The sequence below is a fragment of the Wickerhamomyces anomalus genome, assembly GCF_001661255.1.
Source record: "Wickerhamomyces anomalus NRRL Y-366-8 unplaced genomic scaffold WICANscaffold_5, whole genome shotgun sequence".
Taxonomy (NCBI): Eukaryota; Fungi; Ascomycota; class Saccharomycetes; order Phaffomycetales; family Wickerhamomycetaceae; genus Hansenula; species Hansenula anomala.
In genome coordinates this window covers 1,473,992-1,493,734 of record NW_017567114.1, presented here as the reverse complement: position 1 = coordinate 1,493,734, position 19,743 = coordinate 1,473,992, and the positions used below count along the sequence as shown (strand labels likewise).

The window sequence follows — 19,743 nt, the reverse complement described above, 5'->3', positions numbered from 1 at the left end:
GATAAATGTTCATGTGAAAAAACTCTTTAAACCTTTCCTTAAATCATTAGATTTCTCTAGTTTTAACTGTGGAGGTGTCGTAAAGACAGTATCAGAGTTATTGACAAATGGGTCGTTATTATATCCATGGACTAATAGATTTGTTCCACTGTCATTGAAATTCGATGGTGGTTGTTCTAAATTTTCATTCCATGTGTTTCCTGTGTCATTATCATCAGTTGAAACATTCCTACTAGCACCATTGACAACTTTTGATGATTTTCTTGAAGTTGCACCTGTGGATTGAGACTTCATGTAATTACCATTCAATGAAGATGAGGATGTCTTTGCTCTCAGGTTATCACTACTTTTTTTGTTAGACTTCTTCAGCTCTAGGTTTTGTGGTGGTTCTTCTGGAAGTTTTTTGATTGCTCTTGGTTTTTGAATTTCTAGCGGTATGATATTTTCAGGTGTGCCTGCTGTATTACCACTTGCCACTCTTGAATGATTGATAGGATTCAGGTTCAGTGGGCTTGATTTTCGATGTGATTTTGAAAAGTTACTATTGAATAACCAATTAGATGAGCTTTTTGATCTTATTGTGCCTTCATCATTAGCTGATCCTATTTTGATGATGGAAAAGAACTTATCAAAAAGATGATCATTGAAGCAAACTTGTTCCAAAGCAAAATTTGCATAATTATCAATTTTTTCAGCATTCAAACGAAAATTCATTGTTTTCAATAAAATATTTGATATTTGGGGTACTAATGTTGACTGATAGAATTCAACTAGATATGGTGAAATAGCTTTATACTGGGATATGTAAAAAATGGAGAAGCATAATCTTACATGATTATTTGTTCCAACTGACTGAATGAAGCAAAACAAGAGCCAATAGGTCAGCCAGTATGTTAATATATGCCTTGAATAGTTATCTTTAATGTTGACATTGGTTGTTAACTGAAGTGTCTTGAGTGTTAAAATCAGTGGTATGACAATCGATATTGAAATCTCAACTAGGGGAACTAGGTAGTAATCAAGAAGCATCTTTGATTTTGGTGTTTTGGATAATACCTGTTGGATTGCTCAATGATAATGGGTTCAAATGAGTGTAAAGGAAGGTTTGTTGATTGAGTTCTTTCTAATGAATGAGTGACAACCTCATACAGGTTCTTGACTATAGCTTAGGAAATGATGAATTGTACCCTTGGAGAACAACCAGGAGTAAATGTGTAGCAAATATGAGGATGAGTGTGTGTGATGGCGCAAGACCTCATCAGTTCCTTGAAGTTGAATCTGGAGCTCAAACACTTTTGTCGATCAACAAAAAAAACATCGTCGGTAGGGCCAGAAGACACAAAAACAAAAACTGCATAAGCGTCGGCCCTCGGCTACACACCAAATTAGTATTATCGTTAAACGTTTCTTCATTACACATTTGATCAGTCAAGAATCTTCATGTTGGTGACCACTGTGTTCTCGATCTTGATGTATCCGTTCCCAGTGACACCTAACGATTCAATCGTCGACTGCTTCAGGCTTTCCCTTGAGAAATAAACCACTGAACCTTCATGTAGCAACACACCATTAATCACTCGAACTCTCAAAACACTATTGGCATAAATCTCATCCTCTGGTTTGCATGTACCTTCAGCATCATATATAACATCAGCTTGGTAGCTTTTCAAAAAATCAGCATCAATCCATTTGTTAAAAGTATCAACGGAACCAATGGTCAATAACTCAATCTTCATTCGAAGCCCCACAAAGGAATCAGCAAAAACATTCACAATACCTTGTTCGCTCTCAATCTCTTCAAGATGGACTTTAGGAATCTCATTTCTATCACCGATCAAGAATTCCATTGTTTGAGATGTAGACTCTCTTTGACAATAAGCATTTGGATTAACAAATAGATTATAAAAACTTGACTCCAACTCAAAAGTGCTAAACTTGTGCTTCCACTGATCATAAAATTTGGAATCTATTAAAAAAACATCTGGACGTTCCATAAAACTAGAAAATAAAGATTCCCGTAATTTGGGAACTTCACAAACATCAGCACATCTATTATTGGCGTTCAAATCAAAAGGAATTGAGAAGCCCAGTGATGGAAATTGTTGTTTGATGTTGGAAATGTTACAAAACTTGTCACCAGACCATCCTTTAACAGCTTCGTAGAGTTTCGTAAACATATTTCCTTGGTCCATTGAAAAATTAGAGCTATTCTGTTGTTTTGTGTACTTGAGTAGTGTTGACATCTTTATATTTTGATATCTATTAAGATCACCTTTAGGGACCCATAATGGGTGACCTTCAGTAGAAAAGATGACTTTAGCATCAGAATTAATTTCATTCGCTTCATCAAACAACAAGTACAGGTACATGAAAGTTTCACTCAGCACAAATGACTCCATTCTATCTTGCAACTCTCTTGTTCTAACATCTCTAAATCCAGCAAACCCACATTCCACTTTAAACTCACGTTTATAATCATCCAATATTTGTTCTCCAATTCTCAAATAAAAAGGATCTTTCGTTGCCCTGTATAAATAATATGTTGATTCAATAAATTCAGGTCTCAATGGATACCATTCAAGTGATATTGGATCAGAATCACCAGACCCAAAAAGTCTAGGAGAAGGGCCTGTTGGTAGAAAATCCCAACGTTCTGGAATACCTTGATATTGATTCCAAAGTTTCAAAAAGGGTAAATGTGCCCTCTTTGCATCCTCAATATTACCTGATAAGACGAGTAACCCTGGGAAAAATGCACTTAAAGCATCAATCCATGGACTCACTAATAAACCAGTATCAACATGGACATTTCCGAAAAACCATTCCACTTTAGAGTGTGTAGAAAGTGCACGATAAGATTTCTCCCAAACATTCAGTAATTCATCATCATTGAATAAGATGGCACCTTTCAAAGCATATTCGTAGAATGAATCAATTGAGGCACCGATTCCTGTTATTGCATCTAGCCAATTTCCTTTCAATGGATCAATAGTCATTGGCAATAAATCTAATTTACTTCTTGAATCCCATAATTTCAAAAATGCATTTCTTGAGTAAGTTTCAAACCTTGTATCATTTGTCAAAATCGATAATAATGACATCTCCACTATAGGACTTCCTGCTCCAGCGGAGCATGTTTCTTTAATTAACTTATTTGGTAGGTCAGATCCATATCTTAAATTGACTCTAGCCAATGGTATTCCACTTTCATGTAAATAAGACGGTAATAACCTTTCACCGAGATCAAAGGCCTTCCTTAATAAGAACCCATCATATTTGGGTAGCTTGAATTTATCCATTGCATACAAATGAGCTGATAACAATGAGCCTAAAGCCCTAATAGCAGTTTCAAAAACTTGAACAGTTGAGTCTAAATTGAAATCTATCTTTTTGATTTCTTCAATGTACATTTTGAATTTATCAATATCTCCCATAATTGCAAATGTTGTTATGGTATCTAATAATGTAACTGAGTAGTTCCCCAATACATCATTCCTGTGTATATTGAAAATATCACCATCTCTGGAGTAAGGCTTGCACGTGATTGGCCTCACTTCATCAGCTGGATAACCAAATTGCATATATGAGTTCCAACCATGATCAAATAATGAACGAGTCTCGTTTTTCAAATATGACAAATGTTTTGAAGTGTATGAACTGTTGACCAGATTATAATGATTTTCAGCTAGAATTGAAGCCCATAATCCACAAGAACATATTACATAAGACAATATATTCATATCAGTATGCTATGCTGTATCTTCATCAGGATTGAAATGTAACTTTATTGCCAAACACAATGGTCTGATCGTTGTAATTGTTTGTTGAATTGTGTCAATTTTCATCTTTTTCAACAATAAACCGAGACTGATCATGTGATATAAGCCTCATCCGAGGGTTTTGTTTACTTTTGTACCAAAACGGAAATAATTACGAGCAGGAATGTTGTACACATCGTGTCTTTTGGAAAGTTGAACTCTAGATCAAAACATCAAGTTGCTATAGGAGTTTACAACTTTTAAATCATTACTCTTTAGTTTATAGAGATACCTTCAGAAAGAAACCACTCATTCGATCAATATGTCACAAAATAACAATTCATCTGTTCAACCGTTACATCCAATATTGGATAGTAAAGAAAATGTCACAAAAGCTAGAGTTCATGAGCTAGCTGTTCAACAGTAAGTTATCAAGTAAACAAGATGATTGTGAAGTCTGAACTGTGAGCTAACATTGATTAAAAAGGAAATTGAAATACGTATCACCTTCAGATAAAAAAGAAAACTTGTCACCAACTTCAAAGAAACTAATGGATCACAAATTGAAGCATCTTTACAAGTAGGTTGAACTTTATCAGCACATGGCGACCAGAAATCTAACTATTCATCAACTTTAGAAACCCAGTGAAGAAACTATCAGGATTGAGATTAGAGGCTGCTGTTTCATCAGATGAGGAGGAATAAGATTCACTCTCTTTTAGCGCTGCTACTAGTTTTATCTATCTATTTATTATACTCATTGGATACTACGTTGGAATTTTTTCTTCTACTTTTTTTATTGGTTTTGAGGTTTTTATTGTATATGTTAAAGGTTTGATAATGTTAATTGGTTTAGTTGAATAGTATACCAGGTTGGGGCAAGTGATCACAGTTATATGGAAGAGTCCCTGATAAACGCAACTTTGTTAAAGATACAACTAAGATTAGCAGGAGGATGACATTTCTCCCAAAAGGTTCGCTACCCATTTAAGTGTTCTCTGGCTTAGTTTTTTTATATTATGGTTGTTTTTTATTTTGTTGTAATATCATCAATTGTAGCAAAATCTACTGATTTCTACGTATGTACTAAACCTATGCCCTAGGGCTTTTTTACCATGCCATGTGATCATATACTTCTTTATGTTCGGATGTTGACTGCTTCTCTAAGTGGTGTGCGGATGTACAATGTCCAAAGACGGGAACTCGCCTCATTAGGAAATCCACCTCCCAGCCAACTCACCGGTTAGGGTCCACCGCTCACCGCGAATTCTTTCTGGTTCGCTCAACAGCTACTGTTCAACCTTTGGTGAAAAAAAAAGCTCAACTCTTTTTCAAGTGCAATAAAACCATACTGGATAACGTTACTATCAACAAACTAGTTCTATACCAGATCATCAATCCAAAATGGCTAGAGGTCCAAAGAAGCATCTTAAACGTTTAGCAGCCCCATCCCACTGGATGTTGGACAAATTAAGTGGTACTTATGCTCCACGTCCATCTGCTGGTCCACACAAATTAAGAGAATCATTACCATTGGTTGTCTTTTTAAGAAACCGTCTTAAATATGCTTTGAACGGTCGTGAAGTTAAAGCTATCTTAATGCAACGTCATGTCAAAGTTGATGGTAAAGTCAGAACTGATGCCACTTTCCCATCTGGTTTTATGGATGTTATCTCATTAGAAGCCACCAACGAAAACTTCAGATTAGTTTATGATGTCAAAGGTAGATTTGCTGTCCACAGAATCACTGATGAAGAAGCTCAATACAAATTAGGTAAAGTTAAAAGAGTTCAATTAGGTAAAAGAGGTGTCCCATATGTTGTTACCCATGATGGTAGAACCATCCGTTACCCAGATCCATTAATCAAAGTTAACGATACTGTTAAAATTGATTTAGCTTCAGGTAAAATCTCAGACTTCATCAAATTCGATACTGGTAAATTAGTTTACGTTACTGGTGGTCGTAACTTGGGTCGTGTTGGTGTTATCACCCACAGAGAACGTCATGAAGGTGGTTTCGATTTAGTTCATATTAAAGATAGTTTGGATAACACTTTCGTTACTCGTTTACAAAATGTCTTTGTCATTGGTGAACCAGGTAAACCATACATTTCATTACCAAAAGGTAAAGGTATCAAATTGTCCATCTCTGAAGAACGTGACAGAAGAAGAGCTCAAACTGGTTTATAAATTGTTAAATCAAGTTGAAGTTATTAAGAAAAAAAGTTATTATAAAAATGAAATTTTATCATCAAGGTATATATTATTGAAAAAAAAATTGGGGGATTTAAGGATATGTTTTATGTTTTTTGCATCATCCTTATTAATGATCATATAGTTTTTGTTTTTGTCGGATGAGGTTAGGAAACTATATTGTGTATTGTTATTTGGTTCTTTTAGAATCACTTTCTTCTTACATGAAGAGAATAAAAATGAAATTATTTTAGTAAACAAGTTAAACAAGTGTAGTCATGACCAGTTTTCTTTAATGTATGTGCGTAGCAATGATCCAGTACTTTCACCCCCATAGTATTCAACATCATCATTAGTGAAATTCTTTCCATTGTGATTATTAAGGGCATTGATTGCAGAGATGATGTAAGGTTTGATGAAGCTATAAAAAACAACATCAACTTCATCACTTTCTTTATTAAACTCTTGATAAGTTTGAACAACATTGGGGGATGGATAGTAAAGTACTGAATTATGGAAAACGTCATCCCCATCACAACCGTGATCATCACTAGTTGTTTGACCTTTTCTAAAATTTGGATCCTTCACAAATGAACATGACAAACGATCACTCGTTGTTAAGGATTTGAATTGTTTTTCTCTGGCCATTTTATTCAGTACACCTCTTTTCTCAGGACCAGCCAAATCAGTACCAGATTTAATGAAAAACTCTTGTTGATTCAAATAATGTTTCAATCTTAATGCTAAAGCTTTTGGTAGTTTTATGTAATTCCAATCATTTTGAAACGGAGAGATGGTAAACTCTGTATCAGTTGTGAAATTACCCTTGTATAAGTCATATCTAATACTACCAGAGTTTATCAATATGATTCTATTGTACTTTTCTGTTTGTCTATCAATTGAGCTCTCTAATAAAGGTAAAATGGTGCTGTTTAATAAGGTATAAAGGTTTGATGGATGGCCATATGGGTGTTCATTCATAAGGTAGTTTCTAGGTACGTATCCATGACTAACTGTAAGATTCAAATCCAGCCTTGTCTTTCTTATCTTCTTTGAAATTGATAAACCCTTTTCAGTATCAAAGTTATCTTTGTCAGAATTAGAGTGATGAATAAAACTTTCTCTATTGAAATCGATATATCTTCTGGAAAATTTAGGTTTTAGCTTGTATTCACCTGTGAAATTGAGCGAAGCCCAACCAGCAGTCTCACAGTATCGGCCACTTTGCAAACCAGTTGCTTTATGATCATAAACAGCATAATCTCTGATATGAGAGTGACCTCCAAAATATTGAATAACCAAGTTTGGATACAACCTTCTCAAGGCAACATGCAAATGAATAATTTCCTCCTCTTCAAAACCTGTCACAGGTATATGACCAAAAACGACTAGCACGTCAATATCATCTTCTGAATATCTGGAAGTCAAGTTTTTGAACCAGTCTTGCTGAATAGCCTCTTTAATAGGGAAGACTCGTGTTTTGGAATTATATCTTGGGAAATTGAAAAGGAATGATAATGCAAGAACCTTATACTTGTTGTTGGTGGTCTCAAAATATCTGAATTTGTTTCCAAATGGTACCCATTCTTCATTACCTAATTTATACTCAACATTCGAACTGACGTATTTCTCACCAAAATTTTTCACCGTGATTTGAAATTCTTGAGTTGAGTAGTCTTCTTGATAAAGCTCATGGTTCCCAAGTGTAACTAAATCATAATTTTGTTCATTGAAAATAGGTGTAGATAAGTCACCATTTGGATTCGTCGCATCACTCAACCCATTGCCATCATGTTTATCTCCTGTATCAACTAGCAAGATATCAGCATGTCTCTTCTTTGCTAGCTCGTGTAAGTTTTCCGTGAAAGATATGAAGTCTCCCCAATCAGCACTATAGGCCCTTTGGTTTAAATGGCCAGCGTACCATCCATGAGTATCTGTTGTGTGAATGAAGTTCAAATCACCCCAAACTAGCTCCCTAAAATATGAATTTTTTGGAGGACTTATATAAGGTTGCTGGAGCACTTCTTGAAAGCAGAACGCAAAAGGGGTGAGTGCTAAGATCCAGCTTAAATGCATATTGTTGCTTCTGATAAGTCTAGTGGTAACAGTTGATTCTTTTTCTTTCGTTGATGTGGTAATTTCAGGAAATATCTATGAAATAAATCTGGTTACGAGGGCTACAAACACCTTCCCAAAAAAGTAATTCTAAAGATAATGTTTATTCAGATCTTGCCCAAATTACTCTCCATATCTTGATAGATATCTCTTAAAAACTTATCTCCAGTCGTATCCAAGAATTCCCATAATGAAAGGTCAAAGTTATTAAGGAACGACATTGTGGCTTCTGGCTGCAACTTTTGGGGCACATTTCCAACAGCAATCTCTTCGTGTTCATGTTCTGAAGAAACACAGCTAACGCTACCTTCTTTATCACTATCAGTTTTCCATGATTGACTTTCATAGCTCAAGTACTGATCAATCCCAATTGTGTGGTAGTCTAATGCGCCTTTAGTCGATTTTGAAGATGCTGATATATTATAAGGGCTTTCTGAAACACCAGCAAATGATCTTCTATCAATAGGTTCTTCTAACTTAAGCAAAACAGCACTTGATAGCTGCTCAAATGTATCTCTAAATACAGCAGCAGAGTGCCATCTTTCAGCAAGAACATAGAGAATACTTGAGCAAGAAGAGATAGTATCATAGATAACTCTTTGGCCTTTCCATTCAAGAACTTTAATCTGATTGTCAATCCACAAGCAGTATAGGAAGGAAATTCCAGAAACGAACAGACAATGCATTGAGAGCCATGTTGCATTGAGCTTTCCTTTTGCGTGTAAGTCTTTGTAGTTCATGCAAATGGCAGAAGCTGAATGAGTAAATGCCTTGAACCATTCTATAAGTCTTGGTGAAGTATCCGTTTTGCTTTTTGAGACTTCGAGGACAACAGGTCTTAGTAATAGAAGCATTGAATTATGGTATGAGATTGAACACCAGTTGTAAGTCTCAAATCTTGATACAGGGTATTCTTTGGCTGGGAATGTGTTCATCCAATCATTTAACTCTAAAACAATAGAGACTCTTGTTGAATCAATTTCATCAGGAGAATCCATCAATGGAACAGGCTTATAAACAAACGTACAAATACTGGATTGAATTCTTCTTAACTTGAAGACATGACAAGCAACTGGAATATCAGGGTCATTGGATGGAATGGGAACATCAATATCAATATCAGATATACCAAAAGGTCTACCTAGCACAAGAGCATTAATTCTTTCAAGACTATAAGCACTCCAGAACACCCTTGATCTGATACTCAAATGGGGATTGTTATCAAGCTCGACATTATCCACACTTGTTGATTTATAAGGTTTTCTGTGGAGACCCAATGTTACTGCCGTTCTAATTGCTAAACCTGTTGTCTGCCATATTGATGTTCCATCGGGCATATTCTGTGAAAAAACTGAAAGCAAAAGATAAACTTGAACAGTTTCCAATGTTGGATTCTTCAATAAATCATTGATATGTTCAAATGCCTTATTGTAATAACTTCTAGTTAAGATATTGGATGTACCATATTCTGTTTTGGAAGAAGCTGATTGAATTTGTGAGCCTATTGCAAAGATCATGTAAATGAAGAATAATTTTTTGGGGTCCTGTGAATTATGAACTTGGACATCATAAAACCATTGTGAAACAAGATACCAATCAAGGAATGGATACTGACACTGTACTGATGACTCATAAAAATTCAGGTAGTCATGTGCTTGATGTATTGATGGGCTTGTGAAACTATGATGCACCATCTCTCTCGGATTATGAGCAGTTTTCTTATGGTCTGGGGCATCACCTTTGTTATAATAGTTTATTGAGTCCGTAATTGCTCTAGCTATAGAAAATGCACTACTCTGTCCAATAAAATGAGACTCAGCAGCAGCACCAAGTGTTATGAAACCAATGTCAGACTCTAAATTCTGTTTTCTCTCCGCTTGTGGAGCCTCTTTGGTGGGAGTATTATTACTATCAGTTTGACATTTGGTGATATCTCTAAACACATCGAGTTCCTTGTCTAAAAGTGCAATTTTTTCTTCAAGCTGTTGAATATAGTTTCTAGGAATAGTTCGACTCGTAGTCAAGTCAAAGATGGTGCATTCTAAACCAGAATGCAAACAGCCAGAACATACTGGGTATTTACCATCACATTTCTTCCTCTTCCTTTTACAAGCACAGCAAGCTGCCATCTGGTGTTTTCCTCCAGTCTTTCTTTGTCTTTTAGCTAAAGGTGCTTCCTCTTTATCAGCTTGTACCACAGTGCTGGTTCCAGCTCCATCATCAGCTTTAGGTCTTTGAACCCTAAAATTCAATCTACCAAAGCTCATTATTGTCTCTTTGTGATCCCGAACTAGAAACCATTCCAACAAAACAGCAGCATTCGGAAGTTTTAACTTGTATCCACGAGCATTGGTCGAGATATGGAGTTGTGTATGGAAACAGTAACTTTGGCGTAACTTCACGCTTATCTTTTCGCTTTCGTTCAAAATTCTCGATCGGTACAAATCCGCGAAATGGAGATAAGCGGAAATAGTGGGGGATCAAGTATATAAGTACAAGCTGATACTGCCTGAAATACTATCTTTTTTAGCTTGTTTTGATCTCAACGATTCAATCTTCAGCCATGTCCACTTATCCACCAAGAGATCAATTGCCACCTTTGGGTGCCCTTGGAATAGATTATACAGAAGATATTCATCGTCCACCAGGAGACCCTTTAAATGAGCTTTCCTATCATTTCCCAGTGATTCATCAAACAGTTCCAAATGCCACTGTGCCAAACGTTGTGGCCTCTGGAAAGTTCTCAGAGGAATTCCTTCAAGCTTTTGTGGATGCCTGTAACAGTTTGGAGAAAAGAGGTGCAATTGGAATCATAACGTCTTGTGGATTTCTAGCTCAAGTACAACACCGTCTTGCTGAAAAAATTAATATTCCAATCGCTACAAGCAGTTTACTTCAAGTTCCACTTGTTTTATCAATCTTGAGCCCAAAGAAGAAAGTTGCTATTTTAACTTTTGATGGTGAGACTTTAGGTGAAGCTCATTTTGAAGGAATTGGAGTCACTCCAGAAATGAGAAAAAGAGTCAAAGTGTTTGGCTGTAAAGATGGAGGGCATTTGAGAAATTTATGTATTGAAGGTACCCCATATGTTCATGAAGAATTGGAGAAAGAGCTGGTTGAGCTGGCTGAGACTGCGGTATCAGAAGATGATTCATTTGGAGCTTTTGTTTTAGAGTGTACCCAAATGCCACCAACTTCAAAGGCAATTCAAAAAGCTACAGGATTACCAGTTTATGATGCAATCACTATGATTGACTGGTTTTATTCAGGACTAAGAACACGTATCATACCTGAAGATAAATTCAAAGAGGATGGTTTAAGACCCCGCAAGAGAGAACCAAAAGATAAGTACGACTAATTAATTAAAGATAAATTATCTATTATATTAGACAATATTCATCCATGTATTGTTAATTTAAATATTGCAGACCGGTATATAGTATTATTCAATATTTAAACTTTATATAGCTATATCGACAATTATTTTTTTTTTTTAGTTGATGTATTTGATGAACTAATAATATTTGGATGAGGAATGCAATTACGCACGAACCGCTTGGATTGTAGGCTTCTCGCTATGTTGGAATTCAGGCTTCCTTATAATATCCTTCTCGATCAGCCAACTGAGAAACCTATTATTTTAGTACATTAATTATATATATTTAATATTATTTTATATATAAACTAATTAATTAGGCGCTCTGCAATAATATTATGATGATCAGATCATAATTAATATATAATAATAATTAATAATATAAAATAAATATAATTAAATATACAATATTAATATAAATAATTATTAAATTAATTGTATTATTTATATTCAAATTATAATATATCACGCACAGCTAATTATAAGCTAGCTGTACATATTGACACAGCGTCCAAACTAAATATTTTAATATTCGCATGAATATAATAATATACCAAATATCAAATAATATAAAGCTGCTATTATATATAATAATTATTTGAATATGCTAATCTGAAATGTAAACAGTCGCTGTCTTCAATTTGGCTGCTGATCACGAATTACTCTCATTAATATTATTCAAATATATTGGCTTGAATTGATAAAAGGTCAAAACATTAGTAGTACTAGTAATTTCCAAGGCGCTCGACATAGCAGAACTTTTAGGTCAGAGATCCACAACATACGCAGAATTTTAGTCCAACTTAATAAATGACAAAATTCTTTTAAAAGAATCCCAATATTCACAAGTCACAAACCTATCCTTGACTTTTTTTCCGTGGAAGACAATAGTCCTGAAACCGCTTTGTTGTTGTATGGTTCAGCCTTTGCACGAAGAGAATGGCAGAAAGCGTAAAACCTATTATAAGCATTTAAGTTGGTGCCAAATTTCAATACTTAAATCTTGGTACTTCATTCGAAGGGGTAAGATATTTGTCTGACTGTATCAGTAATGTAAGAAAATCTACAATTCAGTGTAAAGCTATCAAAATTATTCATTAAATTAAATTATATCTCGTTTCATCAATCATTAATCACAAAGCAAAGCATCTCTCAACAGAATCGGCATTATTTCCCCACCAATTAGGCATAGTAACAATTTTACCAGCACTAAAGAAGATGAAAATCAGTAACACAGCTAGATTATAACCAGTATCAAAGGCTGCAGCTAAAATATAGTTGTATCTTTTCCAAAATCTGTGTTTGTATCTGAAAAAGTAAAACATTGACACAGTACCAACTATGAATTGTGATAGATAACCTGTTGATAAATTACCGTAAAATTTTGCTGCTGTTGCACTGAAAACTGTAACGTTCCATAAGTTAAATCTTGCTCTTGGAAATAATTTGTGTAAGCCATAAATAACAACAGGAGCTAAAGCACCAAACAAGAAACCAAATGGAATAGGCTTAGTGTATGATGTGGAAAATAATCTAGCTGGACCCACCAAAACATATTGGACAGCCATGGTATTATAAGATTGTAAACTTTGACCAGTCCATTGATGTAAAGGATCGACTTTAGTACCATCCAAGTATTCTCTTTTTGTATTCAAAATCCATCTCATAGCACCATAATTCACTGGAACACCAATCATTTGACCGAAGATCTGTGAGAAGAAAATAGTTCTTGGTGGAAGATGCATATAGTGGCCAATTTTTTGATCTTGTAACATATATTGAGCTCTGTACCAAGCATCCCCTGCAATAGCACCATATGAACTTGCCCCTGCAGGATGACGACCACCACTTGTAGCTTGTATCATAACACCATATAATAATTCATTGAAAGTACCAATAGGTAATTGGAAATTTGAGATAGCATACAAATAACCTAATGGAGTAACAATGACTGCACCAAAAGCCAATGCAACAATATAAGTCCACCATGGAATAAACATGTTACCTGTTGCAAAAATTGTAATCAAAACAACAAATGTAATAAGGAATAAAACAACATACCACCATAATGGAACATCTTTGTAGGCAGATTGCATTTTGTTCAATCTATCTGTATAAGTTTCACTAATTGATACATATTGTTTATCATCGTTCTTTTTTTGTGAATATCTTTCTCTGAATTTTTTCCATGCTTTCAAAATATCTTCACGACCAAATAATGCAATCCAAGAAATAGCTGAGATATAAGCTGCATAGTCAAAAAATATCGTCCAAGATTTTTGAGCTCCCATATGTAAAGGACCATAATGCTCATAAGCTGTTTCATTGAAATAAATCTTTTTACCTTCTTGAATCATAAGTTTTAAAGTTGGATAACTTTCACCACTTGATGTGAATAATTTATTAGACATTAATCCTGCTTTAAATTCTGATAGATTACCCCATTTTGCAGCTGGGATCAAGATCCAACAACAGAATGCAAAAGCAATAAACTGAACACAAATCGTCCAATAAGGTGATAACATAACACTTGAAGTGATATTTGACCAATCTAGTGAAATATTCAAGAACCCCATTCCACCCATACCTGAACCTATGAAATTAGCAACAGGATTTCTTGGAGCGACCCAACATAAGAATGCTAAAGAACTAGTCATTGGGAAAATATATTCAGGGAAAAATTCCCAAACAGTCATACCTAAAATAGCTAAGAAGAAAACTCTAACTTGTTTTGAACCAATTTTAGAATTTGAATCAGCTTTTTTCATTGAATTGAATAAATTAGTTTGCATTAAAGCTTGAGGCCAGACAAATTGTGGATCATAAAGTAAGAAATTTCTGGCAATAGCAGCGTAGGCATAACCTGTCAAGTTGATACACCACATAAAGAAAATAGCCACAGCTGGATGGGTAACATCGTTATAAAACAACTCTGATAATGCAATAGAGGTTGTACCTTGGTTACCTGTAGCACCTGAAGCAGCGGCTAAAGTGACTAAAACATTTTCTTTAATGGACCATGGACCTGGGTTTAGATTGAACTTCACGAACCCTAGATTAACCTCTTTGCTTGGAAGGACTCTAGCTAGCCATTTACCTGTATAATGAGAGGCAATTTGAACGAAAAACACAGAGTAAGCAGCAGATGTTGTTCTATAACTGTTCATAGTATCTAAGAAAGCACCAGGGGCAATGAAAATGATAGACAATAAAAAGAATCTAAAAGTGACGATTGGAGTTGATGGATCATCTTCAAATGTAACAGCTTCTCTAACGATTTTTGGCAATTCTGCAATATCTGCTGGTAGTTCTTCTGGTAGGGCCTCATAATCTGAAGAAGTGTCAACTTCATAAACATCAACATCATCATCGATGTTGACTTTCTTTGATTCTAATCTGGATTTGCTTGAATGGCCATCATTACTATTGGTTTCATTGATTACTGTGTCCTTGGCAACAGCAGAGCTAGAGCTTGATATTTGATCTTGACGTATGCTTTCCAAAGAAGGCTTACTCTTCAGCTTTGACACCAAATTCAAAATCCCCATATTGGTATTGATATTAATCTATTGCAATATCTTTTGAGGCAAACCACATCATGATGGATTAGCTGTTGCTTTTATATTCTTAAGCATCCACCATTGTTATTAAGACAGCACGCTGGTAGCCCTTTCTTATGATTTGTAATTAATCCGTATACCGTAGACTGTTTTTTTTTCAGGCGAGTTTTGAAACTGTGGCTTCGGAGTCAGTTCTACACAAATCTGTTCAAAGTAAAAGGCATTCTTGATGAGAGCTGATTAGCTTTGTAGGGGTAGACGTAGAGTTTCTCAAACGAGTCCTGAGCTCGTGATGCCCATCATGGTGGAAAAGGGTCCAGTCTTGGTTAGTTGTGACGACTTTATTGTGAACATATTTACCAGTTGGTGATGATGCAATCATTAGAAATTCTGTCTGTATATTCGCAATTTGTGCCTGTCTCCTGATATGTATCGTACATATGCCTTTGGCCTTTAGCCTTATGAAGTGATAGCTGTGTGTAAGTAGATATCTTTAAGTGTAGTACCATGCTGATGTGTATATCTTTATCGGTAGCTGAGATCAACACCTCTTTGATCAGTCTGCACGTTATTATTTATTTTCTTCGAATAAAATACTTTGAATTAACGGATCTACAAGGAAAGAAATACCAGCTATTAGCACAACTGTGTGTGGCTCTCAACCTTTTAGTCAAGAACCACGACCGCCATAATAACTATAAATGTGTACAACACAAAGCCATGTGCTCTTTTAATGCGATTACCTCGACTCTATGATATTACTATGCTAATATTGACCAGGTTGTTGGCTGGTGAGCTCAGTATCATCTCTATTGCTGCAACTACGTCTCTCTTCGCAAGTCAAGAGGCTGAAGTCCAAACATTGACCTTATTATATAGAAATCTTATATATAAATTCAAAATACACTCCTATGAAAACCGTCTTTAGTACCTATAAATCAATTGAAAAAACACCAGCAAGTCCAGCTCAACTAGTCCAGAAGTATTATAAATGATCATAAGGAATATCTAAATTCTGGATTCTCTTTATCTGTCAAGTCAGAGAATTCAAGATTCTCAGGAATGACATATTTATCTCCCAATTCAGCACGCTTTTTATCACGTTGATGATTTCTAAATGTATAGATACAAATCATCGCGATAATACATAATGTTCCAGTAACAAAAGCAGCTAGCAAAATTGCTTTTGCAGTTGGATAGTGAGGTGCTTCACTGCCTTTGAAAGTCTGAGGCCCAACGATATTACCAACACAATAACCAATCAAAAACACCGTATTCACTGTAGTTTTCTTTGTATGTCCTGCAACATTTGAAGAAATATTTGAAATCATTCCTGAAATGACAGCCGTTGCAACATAAAAACTATAATAACCAGTCAATCTTGAGCCTTTATGCTCAGTAAAATTGAATAAGCACATACCAACGACAACAATTGCGTTGACTATAGCACAACTATAGAGTCTTCTGTTTTTCATCAGCTTATAGTTCAGATAAGCAACCACCGGAGGAATCACAATATCAATACCACCACCAGGCATGTTCATCAATAATGAATCACCTGTAGAGAATCCAAAATCATTATTTAGTAAAATGGAACCAAAATTTGTGAATGAAGCATTGGCAATTGAATAACTAATACCATAAACAAAGAAAAGGTAAGTGATTGGATCTAAAAAAGCCTCAACAACTTGATATTTTTTATAATGCTTACTACCAAATCCAATTTGATTACCTCTAATTCTTTCAACGACATATTTTTTATCAAGGTCATTTAAGAACCAAGCTTTAATTGGAATATCCGGAATATGAATATAAGATAAAGCACCTAAAAAGATAGTGATAATTCCAGTGATGATGTACAATAGTCTCCAAGAGGCAAATGCATGCTCACCAACCCTATAAGTGTACAAACCATGTGCTATACCAGCACCAACTAATGTACCAAATCCTTGGAAACCAAACCAAATACATGATCTCATAAATTGTTCATTTTTTTTCCACCATTGTGAGGTAAGTAAGATATAAGCAGGATTCATAACACCTTCAAAGACACCCAAGAAGAAACGACAAACCAAGAAGGGACCTGCACTATGACAAGCAGCATGACACATTAATATGACACCCCAGATCATAACAGCAGATGAAACAGTTTTTGATAATGGTAATTTCTGTAAAGCAACATTTGCAGGATATTCAAAAACCAAATAACCGAAATAAAAAATACTACCAACCCAAGAATATTGATAACTTGTCATATTCAAATCTGTTCTTAATCCCATGATTGAGGCATAAGAATTTGTGGTTTTGTCCATTAATTGACATGACATTAATGCTGAAATCAATGGAATGATCCACCAATCAATTTTTCTCAAAACTTTCTTTTCATATTCTGGGTCCATCTCTAAGTGCTCATGATCTTTGACAAACTCCATAGCCATATCAACATCATTTGCTTTTATAACAATTTGCTTCCCAGATGGAGACATCACGGTGGTTAATCCAACATCCACATCATCAAATTCACCACCAGAAATGCTTGTGACAGTGTTTGTATCTATAGTCTTTTTCATATCAGTCATTGTTACTGTATTGTTTGGTTTGCATCTGTTGAGTCAAAGATGAGAGGATCTTGCCCTCTTAAATACAGTCGAGAAACAAGACCCCCTGTTCTACACCACCTTCTATCTTTTCGAACGCCATCTTGATAGTTTTCAGACCAGTTTCTGTGATTGTTTCAACAGTTGATCAAGACCGATTTTGTTGATAAGATTCAAAAAAAAAGTTGCGGAAACTTGTACAATCTGAAATTTCCCTTTTCGGCGATGCGTAAAGAAGCGCAAATGTCGCGAAACTCAAAGGCCGGCTTTAGCGCCGAAAATAGAAACTGGCCGCAAATTTTTACTTTGTATGAGGAAAGTACTTTTAATCAAAAATTCAGAAGCCGATCTGATGGTTGGATTTCTTTACTTTTAAGATGTATCTATAGCTGACTGAGATGATATTTAATTCAGTATAATTTTATTTGCATTGATAATATTTTTACTCACTACAAGGTAAAGATCCAATCCAAAAGATGTCGAATACTACTAAACCTGAAGAATCAACGGCTACGACATTAAGTGCAACTGAACAAGAATCAGAAGCGTCTACAAACGATGGATTAGTTAACTTCAATGAAAATTTTCAGCTAGATGATTGTGGTGTTTTAAATTTTGACAAGTCTAGTAAGCTAAGACCAAAAAATTGGAGCTATAACAAAAAATTAAAACATACAGTGATATATGGTCTAATAACATTTGCTGCTCAGTTAAATTCAACCACCATGGCTACATCCATATTCCCAGATCTTGTTAAAGGTGAATTTGGTATTCAGAGGGAAGTTGCATTGTTGACTACAACGTTATATATTATCGGGATAGCTTTTGGACCTATGGTATTTGCACCATTGTCAGAAGTTTATGGAAGGAAACTAGGGGTTTTAATTCCTTTCTTAATTTCAGCAATTTTCACCTTTGCAGCTGCTAGTACTTATGATGTAGCAGGTATGATGATTTGTCGGTTCTTTGCAGGTTTTTTCGCTGGTGCACCAATTGTTTCTGCTGGTGGTGTTTTAGCTGATATTTGGGAACCTGCTCAAAGGGGAACTTTCTTTGCATTATATGCGTGTTTTGTTGCAACTGGACCAGCTTTTGGACCAACTATAAGTTCATTGTTAATGCATAGTGAAGATAAAGATAGTGCGTGGAGAATTCCTCAATATTTTTCTGGGTTGTTAAGTTGTACTTTATTCATGTTGAGTCAATTCATATCAGAAGAAACTTATGAACCTTTATTATTAGCCAAAATGGCCAAACAGATGAGAATCAACACAAATAATTGGTCAATTCATGCTAAGCATGATGAGTGGACCTTAACATGGGACGAGTTAGTTAAAGTACATTTTATAAGACCTTTTAGAATGCTGGTGACACCAATTGTTTTCGTTATTGCATTGTTTGCCAGTTACGTCTATGGTATATTTTATTTAATCATTACCACTATGCCAGAGGCTTTCACAATTTCAAGAGGATGGTATGGTACAGTGGCCACTCTACCTAATATTTCATTATTTGGTGGTGTCTTAGTTGGTTGTTCATTTCAAATGCTGGCAACGAAAAGGTATGCCAGATTACTTGAAGCTAACAATGGTGTTGCACTACCAGAAGAGAGCTTCTCTTTAATGATATTTACAGCATGGATGATGCCAGCTGGTATCTTCATATTTGGATGGACATCTTCAAGTGATATTCATTGGATTGTTCCCTGTATAGGTATTTGGTTAATCGGTACTGGATTCATTACAATTTTCCAGGGAAGTCTGAATTACTTAGTGGATGCCCATACGAGATATTCAGCTTCAGTTATTGCAGCAAATACTTTTTTGAGATCGGTATTTGCAGCTAGTTTCCCCTTGTTTTCAAAACAGTTATTTAATAACTTGGGTGTGCATTGGGGGTCCAGTTTGATTGGGTTTATTGCATTAGGAATGTTACCTATTCCTTATTTATTCTACAAGTATGGCTCCCGTATCAGAGCAAAGACATCTTCAAAGGTACTTTAATAGACGTTGATTATAGAATGAAAAGCTGTATGACTGTAGTCCTCCACATAACGTCTTATCTTATCATGGACGATCCATATCAAGCAATCTCCGAGATCTTGAGCACAAAAGATTGCAACAGATAGGCTTCAATGCTGA

General features: G+C 35.3%; 10 protein-coding genes across 10 annotated transcripts; 4 read left to right on the top strand and 6 right to left on the bottom strand.

The window, feature by feature from the left end:
* Nucleotides 1-9: 9 nt before the first annotated feature.
* WICANDRAFT_64678 (uncharacterized protein) lies at nucleotides 10-714 on the bottom strand (the record flags this gene model as incomplete). The annotated part of the gene is made up of 1 exon (XM_019183783.1): nucleotides 10-714. The coding sequence occupies one exon, from the start codon at nucleotides 712-714 to the stop codon at nucleotides 10-12; it is 705 nt and encodes a 234-aa protein (XP_019037750.1).
* Nucleotides 715-2,273: 1,559 nt separating this feature from the next.
* MNL1 (alpha-1,2-mannosidase MNL1) lies at nucleotides 2,274-3,656 on the bottom strand (the record flags this gene model as incomplete). The annotated part of the gene is made up of 1 exon (XM_019181034.1): nucleotides 2,274-3,656. A coding segment is annotated over one exon (1,383 nt), but the record flags the coding sequence as incomplete, so codon positions are not given.
* A 424-nt stretch (nucleotides 3,657-4,080) lies between these two features.
* WICANDRAFT_64676 (uncharacterized protein) lies at nucleotides 4,081-4,463 on the top strand (the record flags this gene model as incomplete). Its single annotated transcript, XM_019183782.1, has 3 exons — nucleotides 4,081-4,181; nucleotides 4,246-4,338; nucleotides 4,397-4,463. 3 exons carry the CDS (start codon nucleotides 4,081-4,083, stop codon nucleotides 4,461-4,463), a joined length of 261 nt encoding a protein of 86 aa, XP_019037748.1.
* A 699-nt stretch (nucleotides 4,464-5,162) lies between these two features.
* RPS4B (40S ribosomal protein eS4) lies at nucleotides 5,163-5,948 on the top strand (the record flags this gene model as incomplete). Its single annotated transcript, XM_019185907.1, has 1 exon — nucleotides 5,163-5,948. The coding sequence occupies one exon, from the start codon at nucleotides 5,163-5,165 to the stop codon at nucleotides 5,946-5,948; it is 786 nt and encodes a 261-aa protein (XP_019037747.1).
* Nucleotides 5,949-6,227: 279 nt separating this feature from the next.
* Nucleotides 6,228-8,030, bottom strand: SMN1 (Smn1p; the record flags this gene model as incomplete). Its single annotated transcript, XM_019185906.1, has 2 exons — nucleotides 6,228-7,967; nucleotides 8,010-8,030. 2 exons carry the CDS (start codon nucleotides 8,028-8,030, stop codon nucleotides 6,228-6,230), a joined length of 1,761 nt encoding a protein of 586 aa, XP_019037746.1.
* Nucleotides 8,031-8,176: 146 nt separating this feature from the next.
* WICANDRAFT_34622 (Zn(II)2Cys6 transcription factor) lies at nucleotides 8,177-10,336 on the bottom strand (the record flags this gene model as incomplete). Its single annotated transcript, XM_019182208.1, has 1 exon — nucleotides 8,177-10,336. One exon carries the CDS (start codon nucleotides 10,334-10,336, stop codon nucleotides 8,177-8,179), a length of 2,160 nt encoding a protein of 719 aa, XP_019037745.1.
* A 284-nt stretch (nucleotides 10,337-10,620) lies between these two features.
* Nucleotides 10,621-11,552, top strand: WICANDRAFT_96599 (uncharacterized protein). Its single transcript, XM_019186522.1, has one exon. The coding sequence runs from the start codon at nucleotides 10,633-10,635 to the stop codon at nucleotides 11,425-11,427; it is 795 nt and encodes a 264-aa protein (XP_019037744.1). The 5' UTR covers nucleotides 10,621-10,632; the 3' UTR covers nucleotides 11,428-11,552.
* A 997-nt stretch (nucleotides 11,553-12,549) lies between these two features.
* Nucleotides 12,550-15,219, bottom strand: WICANDRAFT_96596 (OPT family oligopeptide transporter). Its single transcript, XM_019186521.1, has one exon. It carries the CDS (start codon nucleotides 14,991-14,993, stop codon nucleotides 12,579-12,581), a length of 2,415 nt encoding a protein of 804 aa, XP_019037743.1. The 5' UTR covers nucleotides 14,994-15,219; the 3' UTR covers nucleotides 12,550-12,578.
* A 763-nt stretch (nucleotides 15,220-15,982) lies between these two features.
* Nucleotides 15,983-17,137, bottom strand: WICANDRAFT_96594 (uncharacterized protein). Its single transcript, XM_019186520.1, has one exon. It carries the CDS (start codon nucleotides 17,114-17,116, stop codon nucleotides 16,001-16,003), a length of 1,116 nt encoding a protein of 371 aa, XP_019037742.1. The 5' UTR covers nucleotides 17,117-17,137; the 3' UTR covers nucleotides 15,983-16,000.
* Nucleotides 17,138-18,078: 941 nt separating this feature from the next.
* On the top strand, nucleotides 18,079-19,605 carry WICANDRAFT_70447 (MFS transporter; the record flags this gene model as incomplete). The annotated part of the gene is made up of 1 exon (XM_019184206.1): nucleotides 18,079-19,605. The coding sequence occupies one exon, from the start codon at nucleotides 18,079-18,081 to the stop codon at nucleotides 19,603-19,605; it is 1,527 nt and encodes a 508-aa protein (XP_019037741.1).
* Between the last annotated feature and the right edge of the window lie 138 nt (nucleotides 19,606-19,743).

Coding starts and splice junctions, on each gene's coding strand:
- WICANDRAFT_96599 (XM_019186522.1), top strand. CDS start 10,633: ATGTCCACTTATCCACCAAGAGATCAATTGCCACCTTTGGGTGCCCTT.
- WICANDRAFT_96596 (XM_019186521.1), bottom strand. CDS start 14,993: ATGGGGATTTTGAATTTGGTGTCAAAGCTGAAGAGTAAGCCTTCTTTG.
- WICANDRAFT_96594 (XM_019186520.1), bottom strand. CDS start 17,116: ATGTGTCATGCTGCTTGTCATAGTGCAGGTCCCTTCTTGGTTTGTCGT.